Source organism: Rhinolophus sinicus, linkage group LG03 (assembly GCF_036562045.2).
Source record: "Rhinolophus sinicus isolate RSC01 linkage group LG03, ASM3656204v1, whole genome shotgun sequence".
In the NCBI taxonomy this organism is placed as follows: domain Eukaryota; kingdom Metazoa; phylum Chordata; class Mammalia; order Chiroptera; family Rhinolophidae; genus Rhinolophus; species Rhinolophus sinicus.
This window is the reverse complement of record NC_133753.1, coordinates 153,508,256-153,527,472: the sequence shown is the minus strand read 5'-3', so window position 1 is coordinate 153,527,472 and position 19,217 is coordinate 153,508,256. Positions and strand designations below refer to the sequence as shown.

At 34.5% G+C, this 19,217-nt stretch overlaps 1 protein-coding gene across 2 annotated transcripts in view; it reads left to right on the top strand.

Moving 5' to 3' along the window:
* Nucleotides 1-17,793, top strand: part of FCHO2 (FCH and mu domain containing endocytic adaptor 2) — a 106,706-nt gene extending 88,913 nt beyond the window's left edge. For both annotated transcript variants that reach the window (XM_074328841.1, XM_074328840.1), the window contains 7 exons: nt 3,415-3,526; nt 6,418-6,573; nt 6,935-7,067; nt 9,823-10,022; nt 10,764-10,828; nt 14,867-15,031; nt 15,310-17,793. In XM_074328841.1, the coding sequence (XP_074184942.1) occupies nt 3,415-3,526; nt 6,418-6,573; nt 6,935-7,067; nt 9,823-10,022; nt 10,764-10,828; nt 14,867-15,031; nt 15,310-15,332 (854 nt within the window). In that variant the 3' untranslated portion in view covers nt 15,333-17,793. The remainder of the gene's footprint in view (nt 1-3,414; nt 3,527-6,417; nt 6,574-6,934; nt 7,068-9,822; nt 10,023-10,763; nt 10,829-14,866; nt 15,032-15,309) is intronic.
* The last annotated feature ends 1,424 nt before the right edge of the window (nt 17,794-19,217 follow it).

Here is a 19,217-nt window from a genome sequence, read left to right as displayed (position 1 = left end):
AACCACAAGTAGGTGACAGTGATGACACAGGCAGGCAGATGTATGTGGATTTGTACAACAAAGGTTCTTTAAATCTACCTAAAAAATTCTTTATTATGCATATTCAGCTCTTTGTTTAGATATAAATTTTTGATTCCTCTTGTTTCTTGAAAGAATTTTCTTTTCCTGCAATATTTTGTTTTATTTAAATATGATAGAAGATGATAATTTGATTGGGACACTCTCTGAAATTGAAAAGCACTGTGAGACTTCACAAGGTATTGTATTGAAAGCAAATATATGTGTTAACTAATGATCCTAAAGTGTATCTAAAATACTTTAATTTTTCCTTTTCCAGCAATGTATTGTGTCTCAGAAATCAAGAATAACTCTAAGGTTTAACTATCTCAATTTTGTACTAATTATATCCAGTTGCTGTAGAGACTCCATTGATATCAAATCCCCAATTATAAAATAGTGTTTTTGCATTACCTTCCGTCTCCCTGCTTTTCTCTCAACATTGAGAAATATCAGTAAATCTTAACTCTAAATTTATGAGAACCAGAGATAAAGTGATTATAAAAGAAGCAGAAAGACTGTGTCAGTTAAAAAAAATGACAATACCTAAACTACCAGAGGAAAGGCTATCATATGAAAACCATTCATATAGTGAGCTGAAGTTAGAGGCACAGAGGTAGGAAATAGTTGGGAGTGACCCTTTGTTTTTTACTCCTGAGCCAAAAGGAATTTCACAAAAATGTCCGTTGACTGTAATGGGAAGGTACCCCTTACTTACCCTCAATGCTATATATAGTCTGCATTTTCAAAACATACAATTGTTTAAATATGGAGCAATTAAACCAAAATTGAAATGTATACTATCCTTATAAAGAATACAAAGAATTTTTTATTTCTAGAAAATGATTCATTCGTCATATAAATTTGGACTTTTTTAAGGACTTAAGTACATATTTCCTGTGTCAAACATTTTTTTATAGTATGTGTATGCAATATAATCTTGAAAGGAATAGGAAATACAAACGGGGATATGCCAAAATGGTCAGTGGATTTTGAAATTTTTGCCTAATTTTCAGTACTTTTCTCTACTTGCCAATATTTGAATAGTGGGCCTAACAGTTTATGAGGAAACTATTTCAAGAACTCTCATTTTATATGCCCAAATTGGATAATTGAAAAGAATAACTTTGTAGGTTTATTTTGATTTTCTATGTGAAAGCAGTAGCAGACATTAATGTTACCCCTGACTGTGTGAACACACCCAAATGTGTAGGTTATTTAATGGAAAAAACTAATTGCGTATTTAAGAAACTATGATTTTCTTTAGTAAAAGATTATAGCCTTCATCTTGCTCTGAAAATATGCTTTCCTGAATTTCTAATGACCCTTTAGTTTAGAACAATAATTTTTTCAAAAAGCTGATTGAATTTAGATTTACAGTGAAATTTCCCTAGTACACAAACAGGTATTTGCATAGTTGTAATCAGTGAATTTATACTTAGTCTGCCTTTTTCACATAACATTTTCTTACACACGTCCCCTAAACTCCTGACACTTGGTCAGGCCCTTATCTTTCACGTACACCATTCTCACCTGATCTAAACTGGAATCCCTGCCACCAGCTAATTTTCTCTGTGGTCCAGAATCTACCTTGTGTTCAGTGTGATCTTACTAAAAGAAAAACCTAATCATGTTCCTCTTAAACATTTCCAGTAGTTTTTAGAGCCAAAATGATGAAGTTAAAGGTTCTCCATGCCCTGTTCTGGGTCATAAACACTTCTTCAGGCTCATTTTCATGTTCTTGCATCAGTCCATCCCATCCCTTACCAACAAACTGTGCTCCTGCTTTGCAAAACCACGTTCAAAAAGGCAACATTTTTTTCATGCCTCCTCAGCAAAGTGTCTGGCACATATTAGGGGCTAGTAAAGTAGCTGTTGTGATTTTTGTGAATAAATTTTTATATTGAGTTTTTAATTTTCATATGAAATTTTAAGTTGTCTTGTTTGGGGTGGGGGTTACTTTTCCCAGTAGCCTAGAAACAGCAGTTCTTGTTCCCATGTATTTTTAGTCACTGAGCTATTTTTCTAACTCTACAGAACCTTCTAAATCAAAATTCCTTCAAAAGTTTCAAATACCACAAACTCTTCCTGGCCTCTAAACCTCACAAAAACATGTTTTTCACTATTTGTAGGATGTCAGGTTTAGTTGTAAGGCCGAGAAAGCCAGTACTGATTTTTGTCCGAATTAATCCTCCAGGTATCTCAAAAGTAACTCAGTCCTTCACTATAGGTAATCTGCAATAAAAATATCTAATGCCTATGAACATTGTGCAACATTTATATATCAAAAGCATACATTCAAATTTCAGTGATGTATGCTTATCTAGGTTATTCATTGTTTAAATAAAATGAATTATAATTATTCTGTTGATTTATTTTTACAAATTGCATCACCTACCGTGTTTCCCCGAAAATAAGACCGGATTTTATGTTAACGTTTGCTCCAAAAGATGCATTAGGGCTTATAGTCAGGGGATGTTATCCTGAAAAACATGCTAGGGCTTATTTTCCAGTTAGGTCTTATTTTCGGGGAAACACGGTTTTATATATTAAATGAGACACTCCACTCTCCAATCAGTAGCAATAGTGGTGAGGCATAAATGGGAAGAGTATATCTGGGAAAAGGGGGGAAAAAAGAACCCCTTCACTATTTTGAAGGGGTTTTTCTATTATGAAGTAAACCAGATTATTTATGTGAAAAAAGAAAAAACCCAAAACCTGAACACATGCATGGATTTAAATTTGTTTACATTATATTCTTTTAAAACAGTATGCTTTATTATGATTTGACTTAAAGGTGTCTTATCTGAATGAACTTTATGTCAGGAATGTTATTTATTGAGGCAAGGTAATGTGGGAATATAATACAAGCATTAGACAAATAAGAGGTAAGAGAACTATAAGAATGAGTAGTATATGAAACATTACACTGCTCAGTTAGAAATAGCTAATGGATAGAAGTAGTTTAAACACAAAAATCCATTTAATGCACTGACCTATATGATTGGTAGAACCTGAAATAATTTAGTATTTTAATGATTTTTGAAGCGATATTTTGGTAATTTTAGCTCTTCAGGTGAAGGGCTTTTTCCTTCTGACATTCCTTAACCCAACCCTTCTGTGTTATTACATTTAAAAGAAGAATCACTGTGATATGTTTTCCTAATTTTTTTGTCTTTTGTATTATGTTCCAATTTGTTGTATGCTATATTTTTTAACCTCCAAATTTATACTTGGGGCATCATTGAAACCAGTAATAGAGTTATTTGTGAAAAGCTAACATTGTGAAACTACCTGTCTTGGTATTTGATAAATGTCTTTCTGTAGGATTTAACAAATGAAATGTATGTGTTCTAGGTGTGTCACGAGGTCCCAGCCCGGTCAGCCTTGGAAATCAGGACACTTTACCTGTGGCAATTGCCCTTACAGAATCTGTCAATGCATACTTTAAAGGAGCAGATCCCACCAAGTTAGTTTTAAAAAGACTCTGTGTGTGTGTGTGTGTGTGTGTGTGTGTGTGTTGGGGGTGGCGAAGGCTTGGTGGTAAATTTTTAAGAGTTATATTTGATTCTGTAGATTAGGATTTTCATTACTTCTTTACCTGCCTTTTGCAATCAGACACAGTCATATAGGGATTGTCTTTCAAATTTAAAAGTCACTATAACCAGCAGTAGTGATGGCTTTTTCCCCAGGTTATTTACATTCTTGTTCAGGCTTTTTGACCACAATGACATCAGTTGCCTTACGTATCTACTGAGCAGGATGATTTAGATGGGGCTAGAAAGAACTCTGAATCTTGGACCAATAGATGTCTTTGGCAAAAGTGTGACATTTGCAAGAGACACCTAGAATACATGTTGAATATGAGAAAAATGATTGGTTTAACCTCCTTATTTTAAGAAAATGTTTGAGTGAATGACCACCATTGCTTTTCATGCAACATTATTCATTCAACATACGTCCATTCATTCATCAAATATTTGAGTGCTTCCTATGTATAAGACTCTGTTATGAATTTGCATTTTTGGGAAAGAAATAGTTTCTTTGATTAATTAGTTTTCTCTCATAATAATGCAAGCTCAGGAGAGAACTTGGTTTTGTTTACTAAAGTATCCTCAGCACTTAAAGTCTTGCACATAGTACACACTCAAATACTAGATGACTGAATGTATACTGAATGAGTAATGTTATGCAAAGTAGGGTCATTGATATATGCTATGAAGAAAAATAGACCATGGTGAGGGGATGGAGAATTACAATGGACAGCTACTATTTTAGATAGAATGATCAGAGAAAACCTTTTGGAGGTTAATGTAAACAGATGTTTGAAGGACATCGAGGAGTAAGTCACACAAGTACCTGAGAGAAGAGCATTCCAGTGAGTGTACGGGACTGAGGTAGAAGCATGCTTGGCATAGTCAGGAAACAGCAAGAACCACGTATGTCACTAGTAGAAGTAAGCAAGGAGGAGCACAGTCAAAGAGAAACCCGTAGAGGGACCAGATCAGGTTGGGCATTGTAGACAATAAGAAGTTTGGAATTAATTTAAGTGAGGTGCAAAGGCAGTGGAGGCTTTTAAGCAGAGGAGTGATGAGGTTACTCATGTTTTTGAAAGAGCACTGTGGCTGCTACATAAGAGAATAAACTGGAGGGCGCCAGAGTAGATGCAGAGAGAGTTAACCACAGAAGTCCAGGGAAGAGATGACGGTGACTTCTGTATCGGTATTAGCAGATGAGATGGTGAGTAGTAATGCGATTCTCAATATGTTTTGAAAACAATTATCAAGATTTGCTGAGAGAGTAGATTGCTAAGTGTGAAGTACTTATTAAGACAACTTAGTGAGATTGTAGAGTTGATAGTTGAATTCATGATTCTGAAGTTCAAGACATAGGTTCAAGCTAGAGATAAAATACTTGGTAGTCATTAATTTGTATATAATAACTTAAAGCCAGGGGCCTTAGAGAGTAGAGAAGAGATCTGACGAGAACTAAGTCCTGGTCTCCACAGTTTAGGAAACAGGAAGATAAGAATGATCCAGCAAAAGAGTTTGAGACAGCAAGCAGCAAGAGAGGTGAGGAAAGAACCAGCAGAGCAGTGTCCTAGAAACTGATTGAATAAATCCTTTCATGAAGGAAGGCATGCAGCTGTACCTGATGCTGCTTGACAGGTCAAGAAAAAGTGACCATTGGCAATTTGGAAGTCATTGGTTGCCTTCACAAGAACAATTTTAGTAGAGTGGTGGAGACAAAAGCCTGCTAGGAGGGAGTTGAGGAGCAGGAGATGATGCAAATAATAGTCTCCATTTGCTCTCTCCAAATACAGTTAACTCTTTCAGGATGTTTTGCTCCAAGTGGAAGCAGAGAAATAGGGTAACAGGAGAGATGATAGAATCAAAGGAGACTTTTATTAATTTTGGTGTTTAAGATTAGATTTGTTTTAGCATGTCTGTGTTGGGAAAAATCCAGTATTTATGGGAAAAAATTGAACCCGCAGGAAAGAGAGGGGACAGTTGCATGAGTGAAGTCCTTTGTTACAGGAGCTTCAGTGCAAAAGTGATGGGATTGGCCTTATGTGCATAGACTGATTGATCATCAGAGTCAAGTAGGTTAGGAGTTTTGTAGTGAGAGTTATGAGAAGGTTCTTATTTCCTCAGTAAAATTTAAAGTAAACTCATTGGTTGTGAGTATGGGGTGGGAATATTGCAGGTTAGAGGGAATAAGGTTGAAGTTATGAAAAGAACTAGGGAATGTAGTAGAGTTGTCAGGTAAGATGACCAAAGTATTGAAAGGATTATCTGTGTGGATATTGAAATCACTGAAAATATAATGGTCTATCACTATACTACTACTCCACACACTGGGTCAGAAGCTAAAATTTTCAGAAAATGAAAAGGGAATGTTAAAGATGACTTGGAAGGGATGAGCTAGTGAGTAGTATAATTCAGTGGTATGAGTTTCAAAAGAAGTGGGAGGTTTTTTGGACTGAAGAAGGAATCTAGAGTTGGAGGAGTCAGTGAGGAACAAGGAGGACATCTACCCTGCCAGCGTCAGGCCCAGTATTTTGTAGAGCCTGGAGGGGAAAGTAGCTACAACTGGGGATAGTGTTACCTTCCAGGACTGCCAGGGGATGGGTTCAGCCGACAAGTAGAGGGACGTTTTCAGTGTGCCTGCATTTGTGTTTGGAGTTTAATTCTAGGGAAAGATGATGCTAACTGAGTATGTCATTTCACGCAGGATCATTTTTTTTTTATAATGAAGATGAAAAAATTTATTCATAATTATAATATATATAAAGTCCTTTTTAAACTAAATATGCTTTAAATTTAAACTACTAAAATTTTTCAAAATCCCCAATTTCAGGTGTATTGTGAAGATCACTGGTGACATGACAATATCATTTCCAAGTGGAATTATTAAAGTTTTCACGAGCAATCCATCTCCAGCTGTGCTATGCTTCAGGGTGAAAAATATCAGCAGACTAGAGCAAATTCTTCCAAATGCACAACTTGTATTCAGGTTTGTGTACTTTTGTTTTGAAGGTGAAATTTCTTTTTAAGAAATTTTTCCTTTTGCTTTGAAGCAATAATAATTTAATTTGAAGATAGTACCAAAATTATTTCTTATGATTGAACAACTTTCTGTGTTTTGTTTTGTTTTTGGTGGTGGTGGTAATTATTGTTAAATCCCTCTCTACTATCCATCTTCTCATCTTTCAGGCAAGCTTCTGTTATGTTTTTTTCTTTATCCCCTATTTTTAGTTTTCCCTCTTCCTACCTTTTGGTTCCTTGCTACTAGTCTTTCCCAAGTCACCAAATTACTACACATAGGTAAAGGATAAAGTCAAATAAAATAACAAAAATATTTCTTATACATGCAGTGATCCATCACAGTGTGATTCTAACACAAAAGATTTTTGGATGAACATGCAAGCTGTTACTGTCTACCTCAAGAAACTATCAGAGCAAAATCCAGCTGCTTCTTATTATAATGTAGATGTATTAAAGTATCAGGTGAGTCATTGAAAAAAAATCCTAAATTAAAACATTAACAAATAACATTAAATGAGTATGTCATGGCCAAATGAGGTTCATTCCAGGAATGCAAGGATGTTGTAAAATCGGAAAATCTGTTAATAAGCCTATAGAGATTTTGACTAATTTGATCAAATTCATCATCTATTTTTGATTAAAATACTGAGTAAATAGAAATGAATGTGTCCTTAACCTGAAAAGACCAACAGCATCGTTCTTAATAATGAAACACCTAAAGCAGGCAGCCAAAGTCAGGAATGGCAAAGACAACCGTTATTTCTGTTATCATATAAGATCTTTCAGTATGTGTTAGTACAGTTAGATAGGAGAATAAAATAAGCGGCAATAAATATTAGAAAGGAGGAACCAAAATTGTTGTTACTTACTGGTGATATTATATACCTGGGAAACTCAAGAGAATCAACTGAAAATCTATTTGATACAGGAGAATTTAGTACAGTGGTCAGTTTAAAAATTAGTAGCTTTTGAAATAAACAGAAAAACGAATGGGGCAAAATATTCACAGTAAAGAAACTAACTAGGAAGAAACATAACACAGTCTCTACTGACTTGAATATAGTTAGAAAGGAATACTTGATTCATTCAAAGGAAGACTTAAAAGTTTAATGTAATCCTGATCAGAAACCCAGTAGAAGTGTTTATGTATTTGTGTTGGGAGACTTGAAAGTCATTTTCAAGTTCTTTGGAAAAATAAAGCTTAGAAGAATGAGTTAAGAAATGGTTTAAACAGTAATGTGGAGTAATGTTTTAATGGGAAAATTATTATAAGGTGACAGTATCTAAAATAGTTTGGAACTGGCACAGCAGTAGATGGCCAGATAAATGGAACAAATTAGAATATACAGAAATAGACCTAAGGATAAATGGAAAATTGTTTATTTGACAAAGTAGCACTTCAAGGCAATGTGAAAATGATGAGTTTTTCGTTAAGTGATATTGAAGTGGCAGGCTAGAGATATGGAGAAAAATTAAGCTGAATCCCTAACTCATCATCTTTAACCAAAATAAAATACACATATGTCAAAGGTTTAATGATAATAAATGAAACCATAAAGATAACTAAAATAAATCATGGGTGAATATATGTATTTATGTGCGTGTGTATGTATATGTATGTATTATTTTTATTACATTTTTAAATCTTAAAGTGTGGAAGACCTTTCTAAGTATGGTACAAAACCCAGAAGCCATACAAGAAGAAAATGAGATATTTGACACAAAAATAAATTTGTGTATGAAATATTTGATTCAAACAAACCCTTAACAGAATCATTATTTTATCTGAGGGGAAAGTATTTATAATACATAAGATAGACCAATAGGCTTACTCAAAAGAGCCCTTGTAAATTAGTAAAAAAATATGAATAACTCAATAATCGACAGCTTACACAAAGGTGCTCCATGTCGGTAGCAGTCAGGGCAGTGAACATCAGACAACGACATACCAGTTTTAGCCCTTTAGATTGATAAAAATAAAAAAGATGGCTGTGTTAAGAGCGTTGTGACCACTTGTTAATAGGAGTACAGTTTAATAGAATCTCGTAGAAGGCAATTCTATTAGATTATTGAATAGATGTAACCTTTAATTCAACAATTCCACTTCCAGAAATCACACAGATGGGGGGAAAAAAGAAGATAAGGTACAAAGGATATTCACTACCACATTGTTTGGAAACCACCTAAATACATACACGTCCACAGAGGAAGAGATTGATTAAATGAATTATAGCCATTAAAAAGAATGAGATGGAGCCATGTTTACATATGACTAAAAAGTCTAGAAGGATATGTACCAGGATGTTAACAGTGGGGAGTAAGAATGCCAAGGGATAAATTTGCTGTTTCTTATATTTCTGTATTGTTTGAATTTTTAATAGGGTAGTTTTATTAAAATGGCTTATGTTTCTAGGAGATAAATACTTAGAGTAAAAAAGTGCTGCTGCCACTCAAGTTGGCTTAAAATTTATTCCAAATATTCATCATTCATTCAACAAACATTTATTCAGTGTTTACTAATTGCTGGGAGTAGAATGGGGAGATAGACAGTAAACATAAGAAGTAAATAATATCATGTTACAAAATAAGTAGTATGGAAAAAGGAAAATGTGTGTGTAATAAGGTATGGAAAATTGCATTTTCAATGTAAATTTAAACAGGGTCATCAGAGTAGGTCTCATTGGAAAGGAAGCATTTGAGCAAGGAACTACAGAATTAGAAGAAATCGTACTATTTACCATGGTTCATGTGATTAAAATTAGACATTTGAAGTTGGAAGTATTCCAGTTTCAGGCTTGCATAACTTCATGGTAACTCATCTGTTTTTCTGTTTTAAATCTAAATTCTTGTAATTCAGAAAGAATCTTAGAATTCTACGTAGACTATTGAGAGGTATTCAAACGTTACATGCATAAATAAGAAGCACTTGATAACATGGCTGAATTCTGGGCCCTGTACCTAAGCTGTTGACTCAGATTTTTGGCATATGGAGCCAGGGGAATGTGCATTTTAAACAAACACCATGGAAATTTTGATGTAGGTAATTCCAGCTCCAAACTTTTTGAGAGTGACTCTTAATCTTTTGAGATGAGCTCTGCCTAGAAAAAGACAGCTCCTTCATTTATTTTTGATTCTGTGAACTCCTGTATTCAAGTGTACATGTCATTAACATGACTTTTTTACTTTTCAGGCCAAATAATTGTTTTTCTTGTTAAAGGTGTCATCAAATGGTATTCAGTCCACTCCTCTAAATCTTGCAACCTATTGGAAATGTACTGCTGGCACCACAGATCTTCGAGTGGATTACAAGTACAACCCAGAAGCGATGGTGGCACCGAGTGTGCTTTCCAACATACAGGTGGTGGTCCCAGTGGATGGAGGGGTCACAAACATGCAGTCCCTGCCTCCTGCAATATGGTAAATGAGTCGATTTCTGAATTCCTATGAAATTTCTGTTTTAACTCCAACTTTGAGAGCCTAACTTCTGAAAGTTGTCATATGTTTGAAAAGTTTTAGTGTATTTTTCCATAGAAACCATGCTATAAAAATTTGTTCATTTTACTAGTCCAGCCACAGTAGCCGTAATCCAAAGTAAACAAAACTAGTTTTGCTGTCAACACGCACACTTGAATCATTGAAGACAACTTTACCCTTAGGCAAATTGTTTAGCCTATCCAAACATTTTTTTGTTGTTTTTCATTTAAAAAATAAAGATTGTAAGTATTTTATCAGGGTTAAATATAGCATCTGGCACATCTATAGGAATACTTATCCGATTGATTAGTGTTTAGTAGTATTAATTACTCCCATCTCTTACCTACCTCTCGTCCTCTCTATTGATATTAGTATAGACTCTAACCATGCAGTAATAAAAGTGTGTTCTTGAGTAATGAAGGAACTGTCACCGGTACATTGTTTTTCTTTCTCTGACCAGTGGGAAAGAGAAGGATTACGTAATTTGGTAAAATTCCATTTGTTGAGAAAGATATAGCATTATATTTATATTATATCATAAACATTTTCACTAGGTGATATTTGAAATAAATTTAGCACTCTAGTTGTTCTAGCAAAATATTTAAAATGCATTTATTTATTGAGTGCCCTCCATGTATAAAATATAATACTAGTCATTTAATCTGAAGATATTTGTGATTATAGGAATGCAGAACAGATGAAAGCCTTTTGGAAACTGTCTGGTGTTTCTGAAAAATCAGAAAATGGAGGTAAGTGTGTGCCTGCTTTTGTTTACTATGTGATGTCACTGAAAGGGATTTTTTTAAAGGCATGTTTATAGAAGGCATGTTTATAGAAAGTTTTCTCCTGGAATTTCATGCCTTCAGTTCTAGAATTGACCACTAGGTGGAAGTTCATCCCTTAAATAAGAGTGGACCAGTTCAGATTCGGAACATATTTTTTCCCCTCTAGATTGAATGTGCTTTCTCTGTAAGAAAAGTGTTTTGCTCTAACTTTATAAAAACTAAATGCTAATGTTCACATACTAACATTAAGAGAAAATACCTAATATAAAGAAGTAGTACTGTCTATTCCAGCTAGATAACTAATTGAAACTGATTTAACACACTCTTTAGTCTCCCAGAAATCATGTAGAAGCTTCCAGGCTTTAAAAAGCCCCCTTGCGAAATAAAAGCAAAAATAAATGAAGGGGACTATATCAAACTAAAAAGCTTCTGTACAGCATAAGAAACCATTATCAAAACAAAAAAGCAGCCAACTGAATGGGAGAAGATATTTGCAAACAATACCTCCAATAAGGGGCTAATGTGCAAAATATATAAAGAACTCATACAACTCAACACAAATAAACAGTCCAATTAAAAAATGGGCAGAGGATCTGAACATCTTTCCCAAGAAAATATACAAATGACCAGCAGATGTATGAAAAGATACTCAACCTCACTAGCTATAAGGGAAATGCAAATCCAAACCACAGTGAGCTCCTGTCTCACACCTGTTAGAATGGCTGTTATCAACAAGACAAGAAATAGCAAGTGTCGGAGAGGCTGTGAAGAAAAAGGAACCCTTAGATACTGCTGGTGGGAATGTAAATTGGTGCAGCCACTATGGAAAACAGTAGGAGGTTCCTCAAAAAATTAAAAATAGAGCTACCATACGACCCAGCAGTTATTCTTCTGGGTATCTACCCCCAAAATTTGAAAACATTTATTTGTAAAGATACTTGTATCCCTATGTTCATTGCAACATTTTTCATAGTAGCTAAGAAATGGAAACAATCTGTAGATGATTGGATAAAGAAGATGTGGTACATATACACAATGGACTACTACCCAGCCATAAGGATGAAATAACCGCCATTTGCAACAGCATGGAGGGATCTTGAGTATCATGCTAAGTGAAATAAGTCAGATGGGAAAAAACAAGAACTATATGATTTCACTCATATGTAGGATGTAAAACAAAGCAACAAACGAGCACACAAAACCAACTCAGACAGACAACAGTATAGTGGTTACCAGAGGGGAAGAGAGGTGTGGCTCAAATGTATGGTGATGGAAGGAGACTAGACTTTGGGTAGTGAGCACACAGTGCAGTGTACAGGTGATTTATTACAGAATTATACACTTGAAACTCACAAACCCCCTTGCCTACTCTTATCTTCCTTAAGGGAAACTTTCCTGGTCATTGCCCCTTATTAAAACTAACCATCAGCACTGAAATGACATCTAATTTATCTATGAAAGCTTATACCATAGTGTATGAAAAAAAAACAACTAGCCAACAACCTTCAATTCTGTGATAATTTTTTTAAGAAGAAGCAAGTAATTGCCTCTTCCCACCAAGTCTGCTTCTGTGTTCTCAGTGCATAGGAAAAGGTGCTAGCTGATCGCTCCTAGTATGTCCCCTGACTCAATTTAGAATACAATTCCTGGGACAGTCAAGTGTTTAACATTAATTGCATTTTCTCTTAAAGAATTATCCTGCCCTCATTTGAATGCCTAATTAACCTCCAGTAACTTTTCTTACCAAGTAGTTTTTTCAGTTTTTCAAGTTTTGCAGAGTTTTTTCTGTTTTGAACATTTTAAGCATAATGTGATCAAAACATATAAAACATTATCAGTTTTTCTCTAGGTATTTCTGCATAAAGGACCAGAAGCATATCTGTATTGTCTGTTCATTTATACCTGCCATGCTGAATCAGACTTTTACTAGAGAACCACACATTGGGTAAAATAATCAAGCTAATCTACTGCGCCTGTTTGGTTGCTTATTTTCAGGTGGCTGACTACTGAGTTTTAACGTAGCTATATGGCTTTTGGGGGAACAAAACTGAAATTTCTAGTTGAAACTGGAAATAAGCCAGAAATCCTGCTTGAATTGAGGGTTTAAAACCAGTTAGCAAGGAAGAAAAGGATGTATTTTCCCCCCTATTTCATGAAACTATGCTGTTGTAAATACCAACAAGGGAATTTGTTTTCTCAAAAATAGGACAGATTTTCTAACCAGATTATTTTAATAGTTTCCCTCTGCTATTCAGGTATCAGGGTGTCTATGTGAGGAAATGGAAAAATGCTATAAATGTGGTTTTGATTTGGTCAGCCTTTAAAAAGAAATATCCAAATTTGAATACTATAAAATAGAAATCTGTTTCTATCCTGGCATTCTGCCCAGAGAGGGACAGGAAGTAATTCTGAAGCTTAAGGATTGCCAAGGTGGCTGCTCTTAGCCTGTGGCAAACTTTCACAGAATTGAATTGCGTGTCAATTGTAGATGTTTAAGGAGGGCTTGGACAATGGTTCAGAATTAGGCAGCAGTTCATCTCGACCAGACACAATAGTATAGAGCGGACCAGTGTTAAAATATTTTCTTCCAGATTTCTCTCTAATGTTCAACTTCCGTGCAAGGATTCATAGAATGTCACTCCTGTAGCAAATCTGTCCACTTTCCCAAACCAGAAACCTGGTAACCTCCAGTAGACTCCTCCTTTCTCACCTCTTGTTTCCAGCTCCTGAGTATCTTACAGGTGCATTCCTGCTTTCCTTTCCTTTCCTTTCACCTAGTTCAGATCCTCTTTTCCCCTTTTCCTGTCACCTAGAGTCCTAGACTATTTTATTGACTTTCAGTTGGTTTTCCTACCTTGCAGCTTGTGCCACTCTCCTCTTCTAAAACACTCATCTGAAATGTTTTTGTCTTATCTTTAGTTATTTTTTTTATCTCAGCATATAAAAATATTTAGAGCTTATTCCTTGCTACATTCTAGTCTCATCTTACGTCACTCTCCTCCTGTTCTCCAGCTCTTCTAGTATAGATGCCGTTCCCTGAAATGCACCACGCTTTCTCAGGTCTCCAGTCTCTATACCTGTAGTTACCTCTGCCTGAAATACACACCATCACCCCCCACCACCATTTTATGTGCTTTTGTGCCCCATGCTTTGTGAGCTCTTTTACGGCATTTATCATATTCATCATTATTATTTGGTTTAGTATTTTTCCATGCTCTTGGGTATGAAGTATGTTGAATAAATGGTTATATAGAAAAGAAAGCACCTCAGAAATATCTACTTCACATGTTAGACCAGTTAAATTTTAAAAAGAAAGGTGACTAGAAAATAGTAATGTTGCTGTAGCTCTTCCTAATCTTAGCTGTCTTCCCTTTTTGCTCTTCTCCCACCCCCATGATATGGTACAGCGGTCATTTCCTTTTGACTTTATTCCTACTCATATTCCTCCTAGGGCTTCCCTTTGACCTACTTTCACTGACTTCCTTCTCTTTTGATTCACTTTTCATGCATGTAGCTTAGGAATCTCAATAGCAAACACCTGTGATATTTGTATTACGTTAAAAGAATGGATTAAGATTATTTACTTAACGAAAATTCAGATCCACCAATAAAGTCTGATTTGGAAACAGGATGATGATTCATTTAGTGTACACATTTCATGAATTTGGCTTGGGACTGATAATGCAGAGGGTGCCAAGAAAATGTACACATTTTAAGAAAAGGAAAAAAAAAAACCTTAAAATTGTAATACTCAATACCAATAACAAAAGATGAATACAAGTCACGTTTGACTTCTGCAGTTACAAGAGGTGATTAAAGTGGTTACCATCAGCGTCCAGACACTTCTGATTACGGCGAATGACTGCTTGAGCAACTTTGACTAAAGTGTCCATTTGTGTACATTTTTTTGGCACCCCCAGTAGCTTAGCTTACTTGCTCATTTGATTTTTTTTGTTATGAAATGTGTTTCCCTATGTAAGTTCTTTATTCTTTTCCTTGTAGGTTCCGGGTCCCTCAGAGCAAAATTTGATCTTTCAGAAGGACCTAGTAAACCCACAACACTTGCAGTGCAATTCCTCAGCGAGGGAAGTACCCTCTCAGGAGTGGATATTGAACTTGTAGGCACTGGCTATAGGCTTTCCTTAGTAAAGAAGCGCTTTGCCACTGGTAAGTTGGGAGGTTTCAAGCTTTTAATGCACATGGGAAACATTTGTATTCTAATCTAAAGGCATGGAAAATTTTCTTTGATCTTTGGTACAAGGTGCCAGGTAGAGAGACACACCTGGAAAAGAGTACCTATGGTCAATATAGCTGAACAGCTGGGATCTGATTCTGATGTATTGTAAACAGCAGATGGGAACTGGGGTTCTGTACCTGTAACCACAGCAAAAGTCCTTTGACTTCATTGAAATTGTAATTGCAAAAGTCTCCTTGGTGTTTTTCAGGACGATACCTGGCGGATTGTTGATGGACCTAGGAAAGTGGTTGGCTCAAGGGAGTAGTAGAGACCTGCCATTCTGCATTATCTGTCCTTTACAAACACTATTCTAACTTGTATTATGCCTTTAAAACAGACATAGTTGAGAGCTGACTACAAATATTAAATTGCACCTTTGAAGTGAGTCATTGAAAGAAATAGCACTGAAATGATTTTCAACGCTGTAAATAATCAACTGCAATATTCAGGAAGCACATTGATTCAGATTTTCAGTAAAACGAAGTTCTCATAGGTAGAAATTTTAAATTATCTTCAGTGTCTATACTGAGAAAAGGGGTTATATTGTAATGTCAGGCATAAAATTTGAGGAGAGCAAGCACAAAATAATTTAGCTTTCCATAAATTTTTAGAGTCAGAGATAGTTTTGAAATTTCGTAAGTTTGCTATTGAATGGATATAAACATAACGTGAATTCTATGTTTTGGATAATGTTAATTTAGAACACTCAATCAAATTGAGTTATGTGCCATAAGGTAATCAGACCAGAGTCCGAGTTGTATGCAAAAAATTTATCATTTGATTCTTATAAACATATAACTGTAAATGGTGTTTTATATGATTTTTTAATCCTCAAGTGCAATGTGTTTTAAAATAAGCTTGCAAAAGACAGCAGAGAGATTTACTTCTGCAGTTAGTAACTTTATAGAAGTTGTGATTGTTTTGATGAATTAATGCTGTAGAGTTAATTTATTTTTATATGGATTGCATAATGTGTGCCTTTTAAAACAATAACAAAAACCAGAAATGTGCCTATCCAGTTTGTGTTCATTAATGTGCCTCACTTTTTCTCAGTCTGGATGTCCTATTCAGAATCTTATGGTGGTCAAACATTTTTACAGCATAATTGCAATTTTTGTAAATAACTTTGGCTGGAATTAGGAAGGGAAATCAGAATAATTAAAGGATAATTATCCTTAAGAACCCTGGCTCACTTCTTTAATGAAACACGGTAGCCACTAGAAAGAGAAATATACCTAATAGCTTATGTTTACAAGGAAAAAAATTACTTTCAGATATTCGACCTTAACCTATCAAAAGTATGTAAATCTTAAAACAAATTCTGAAAAACTATAATGGCAAATTGGAAACTTTAACTCTGAATTTAGCATTTCCCTCCACTCTGTTTATCAGTGGAAAGTACACTTTTTGTTTCACTGAATGTGTTGTGACCATGAATTTTGTAGTATTTTGTGAGGGACACATTTTAGAAAAGATTGTTTTTGGCATTAGAGAAGTCTGCCATTTGTTTTCATTTCAACGACTGGAAAAATTACCAATTCGTATGTTTCTATTCTTATTTAATTGCCACCTGCTAAAAATAGGGCAATTAGTTAAAGTGATGGATTGGGTTAAGCATTTCTTAAACTAATATTAAATAGTAAAAACTTTAACTTTATAGCAAATCCTGATTAATTGAAGGCATTAAATATTTTGGACAAAGTTTCATAATTTACAGATGGGAATTTTATTTATAAGGATAAATACCAGTGTCCTGCATTTTGCATAGAAGTGATAAATTGTGTTATATATATGATAATTTATATAAAACCACTAATTGTTCTGTTAAGCTTTACAGAAAATAAAACCTCTACTACAGAAAATAAAATCCCTACTACTGGACATTTATGTAACATCTTGCTATATACTAAATACAGCAGAAAATCTCATTAGCAATATATATATATATATATATATATAACACAATATGTGCTTTTTTATATATTCAGTGTTAGCCCAATTCTAAATTTAGATTTGACTACAGTAATACGTAAGACAATATGCTAAAATGTTCATCTTTACTAAATAGTGAGCAAAATTAGAAATTCTAACTCTTATATTGTGCTTTCTAAAATGCCAATTTACAGTCCCTTACTGGAATCCTAACTGTAACTGCATTGCAGTCAAACTGCTTTTGAGCAGTTAATATTTTATTATTGGAATTCAGACACTGTTATATTCAATTCACCATGTTGGTTTTTAATCAAGTATTACCTAAAAATGTACAAGTTAGTGAAATGGTTAAACTTCTGCACTTTCTTAGTTACCACAGTCTTCATAACAAGTGTCAATAAATAAATTTGTATTGGGTGCAGGTTACAATTTTGAAGCCATATGAGTTTATATATTTTTTTCATTTAAAAACCCACTAATGGTATAAAAAAAGACCAGTAGATTTTCAATGGGAAATGTATTTAGCAAGCTGGTTCTTGCTTATGTATAGTGATAAACTTTGTAGCTGTCTGTTTAACCAAGAATTTGTAAACACAGAACTCTAACATGTGAGTTTTTAAGAATTATTTACTACTTTGAGTTGTAATTAGAACAATGCAAATCTATCTTACAAAATTTTGTAAATATTTTTGATTTTTTTCATAAAATGTAAATTTTACATCAAAGTTGTACCATTAATAAACATGTAATATATAATTTACCAGTTAGTTTATGTGTCTTTGTACTCCTAGTGATAGTAATAGCCATGCCATTGATGTTCAGACAAAGCAGACTGGGTAAGGAAGGATAATTGGTTTGGAACTTTGTACACCATTTGGACAGGCATACAGATCTCTCTCTCAAATTACCAATCCTTGCCATGATTACTTCATGTCTTATACTGGCACCTGTACTTAACATTATTATACAAAACTTAAAATTTGATCATCCTTCAAACCTGTGTAAATTCTCAAACCTTCTCAGATATTTTTCAACTACTATACACCAGCCCTCACCGTTTGTCAACCTTTCAGCAAGCCAAAAATCGGCATCATTATTATACTTAATGTCACTAGAAAATGTATTGTCAAAATCCATTTCCTATTTTCAAATCTCAACACTAATCTCCGACCAAAAGACCTAATTAAGTTATATGTTTTCTTTCTTCATTAGCCCCAAGCCCACTCCTATTTAATTTCCACAAGTAACCTCTAATACAACCATAATACCAATAAGCAGTGATTAACCAGTTACTAGCACAATCAAGGTACAGAGCTTTGTAACACAGCTACTCCTACACCCTCACTAAAAAAGCCAGAATCTCCAGTGTCGTAAATTGCTCAATCTCCTAATCTATTAAATGTAAATACAATCTCCACCTCATCATCCTTCAAAATACATGAAACTACCATAGCCTCCATCTACAACCTCGAGAAAAATATTCCTAAGAAGTTACATTAGAAACTCAAAACTCAGGATATTCCCCAGTAGCCATAACTATTATATAACCAAAAACTACCAGCATTCCCCCCAAATGAATTTCAAAACAAACCTAAAAAAGACCCACCAAAATGTATTATACCACAAACAATTCCACTTATAGTCAACCCTAAACCACCATAAATAAATGAAGGTCTTGAAGAAAAACCTGTAAAACTTAACTATAAGCAGTAGTTAAAATAAATACAATATGTGTCATCATTCTCACATGGAATTTAACCATGACTAGTGACGTGAAAAGTCATCATATTTCAACTATAAGAATATTAATGACCAACATCTGTAAATCCCGCCCACTAATTAAAGTTAATAACTTATTCATTGATTTCCCAGCCTCATTAAATATTTCATCATGGTGAAATTTTGACTCCTTTTTAGGAATCTGCTTGATTTTACAAACATCTATACATCAGATAGAATAACCACCTTCTCCTCTGTAACCCACATCTGCTGAGATGTGAACTACAAATGAATTATTCAATACCTACACATACCAACAGAGCATCCATATTCTTTATTTGCTTATTCATTCTTGTAGGACAAGGCCTTACTATGGATTTTATACCTTCCTAGAAACATGAAACATTGGAATCATCTTATTCACAGTAATAGCTACAGCATTTATAGGCTACTTTCTACGATGAG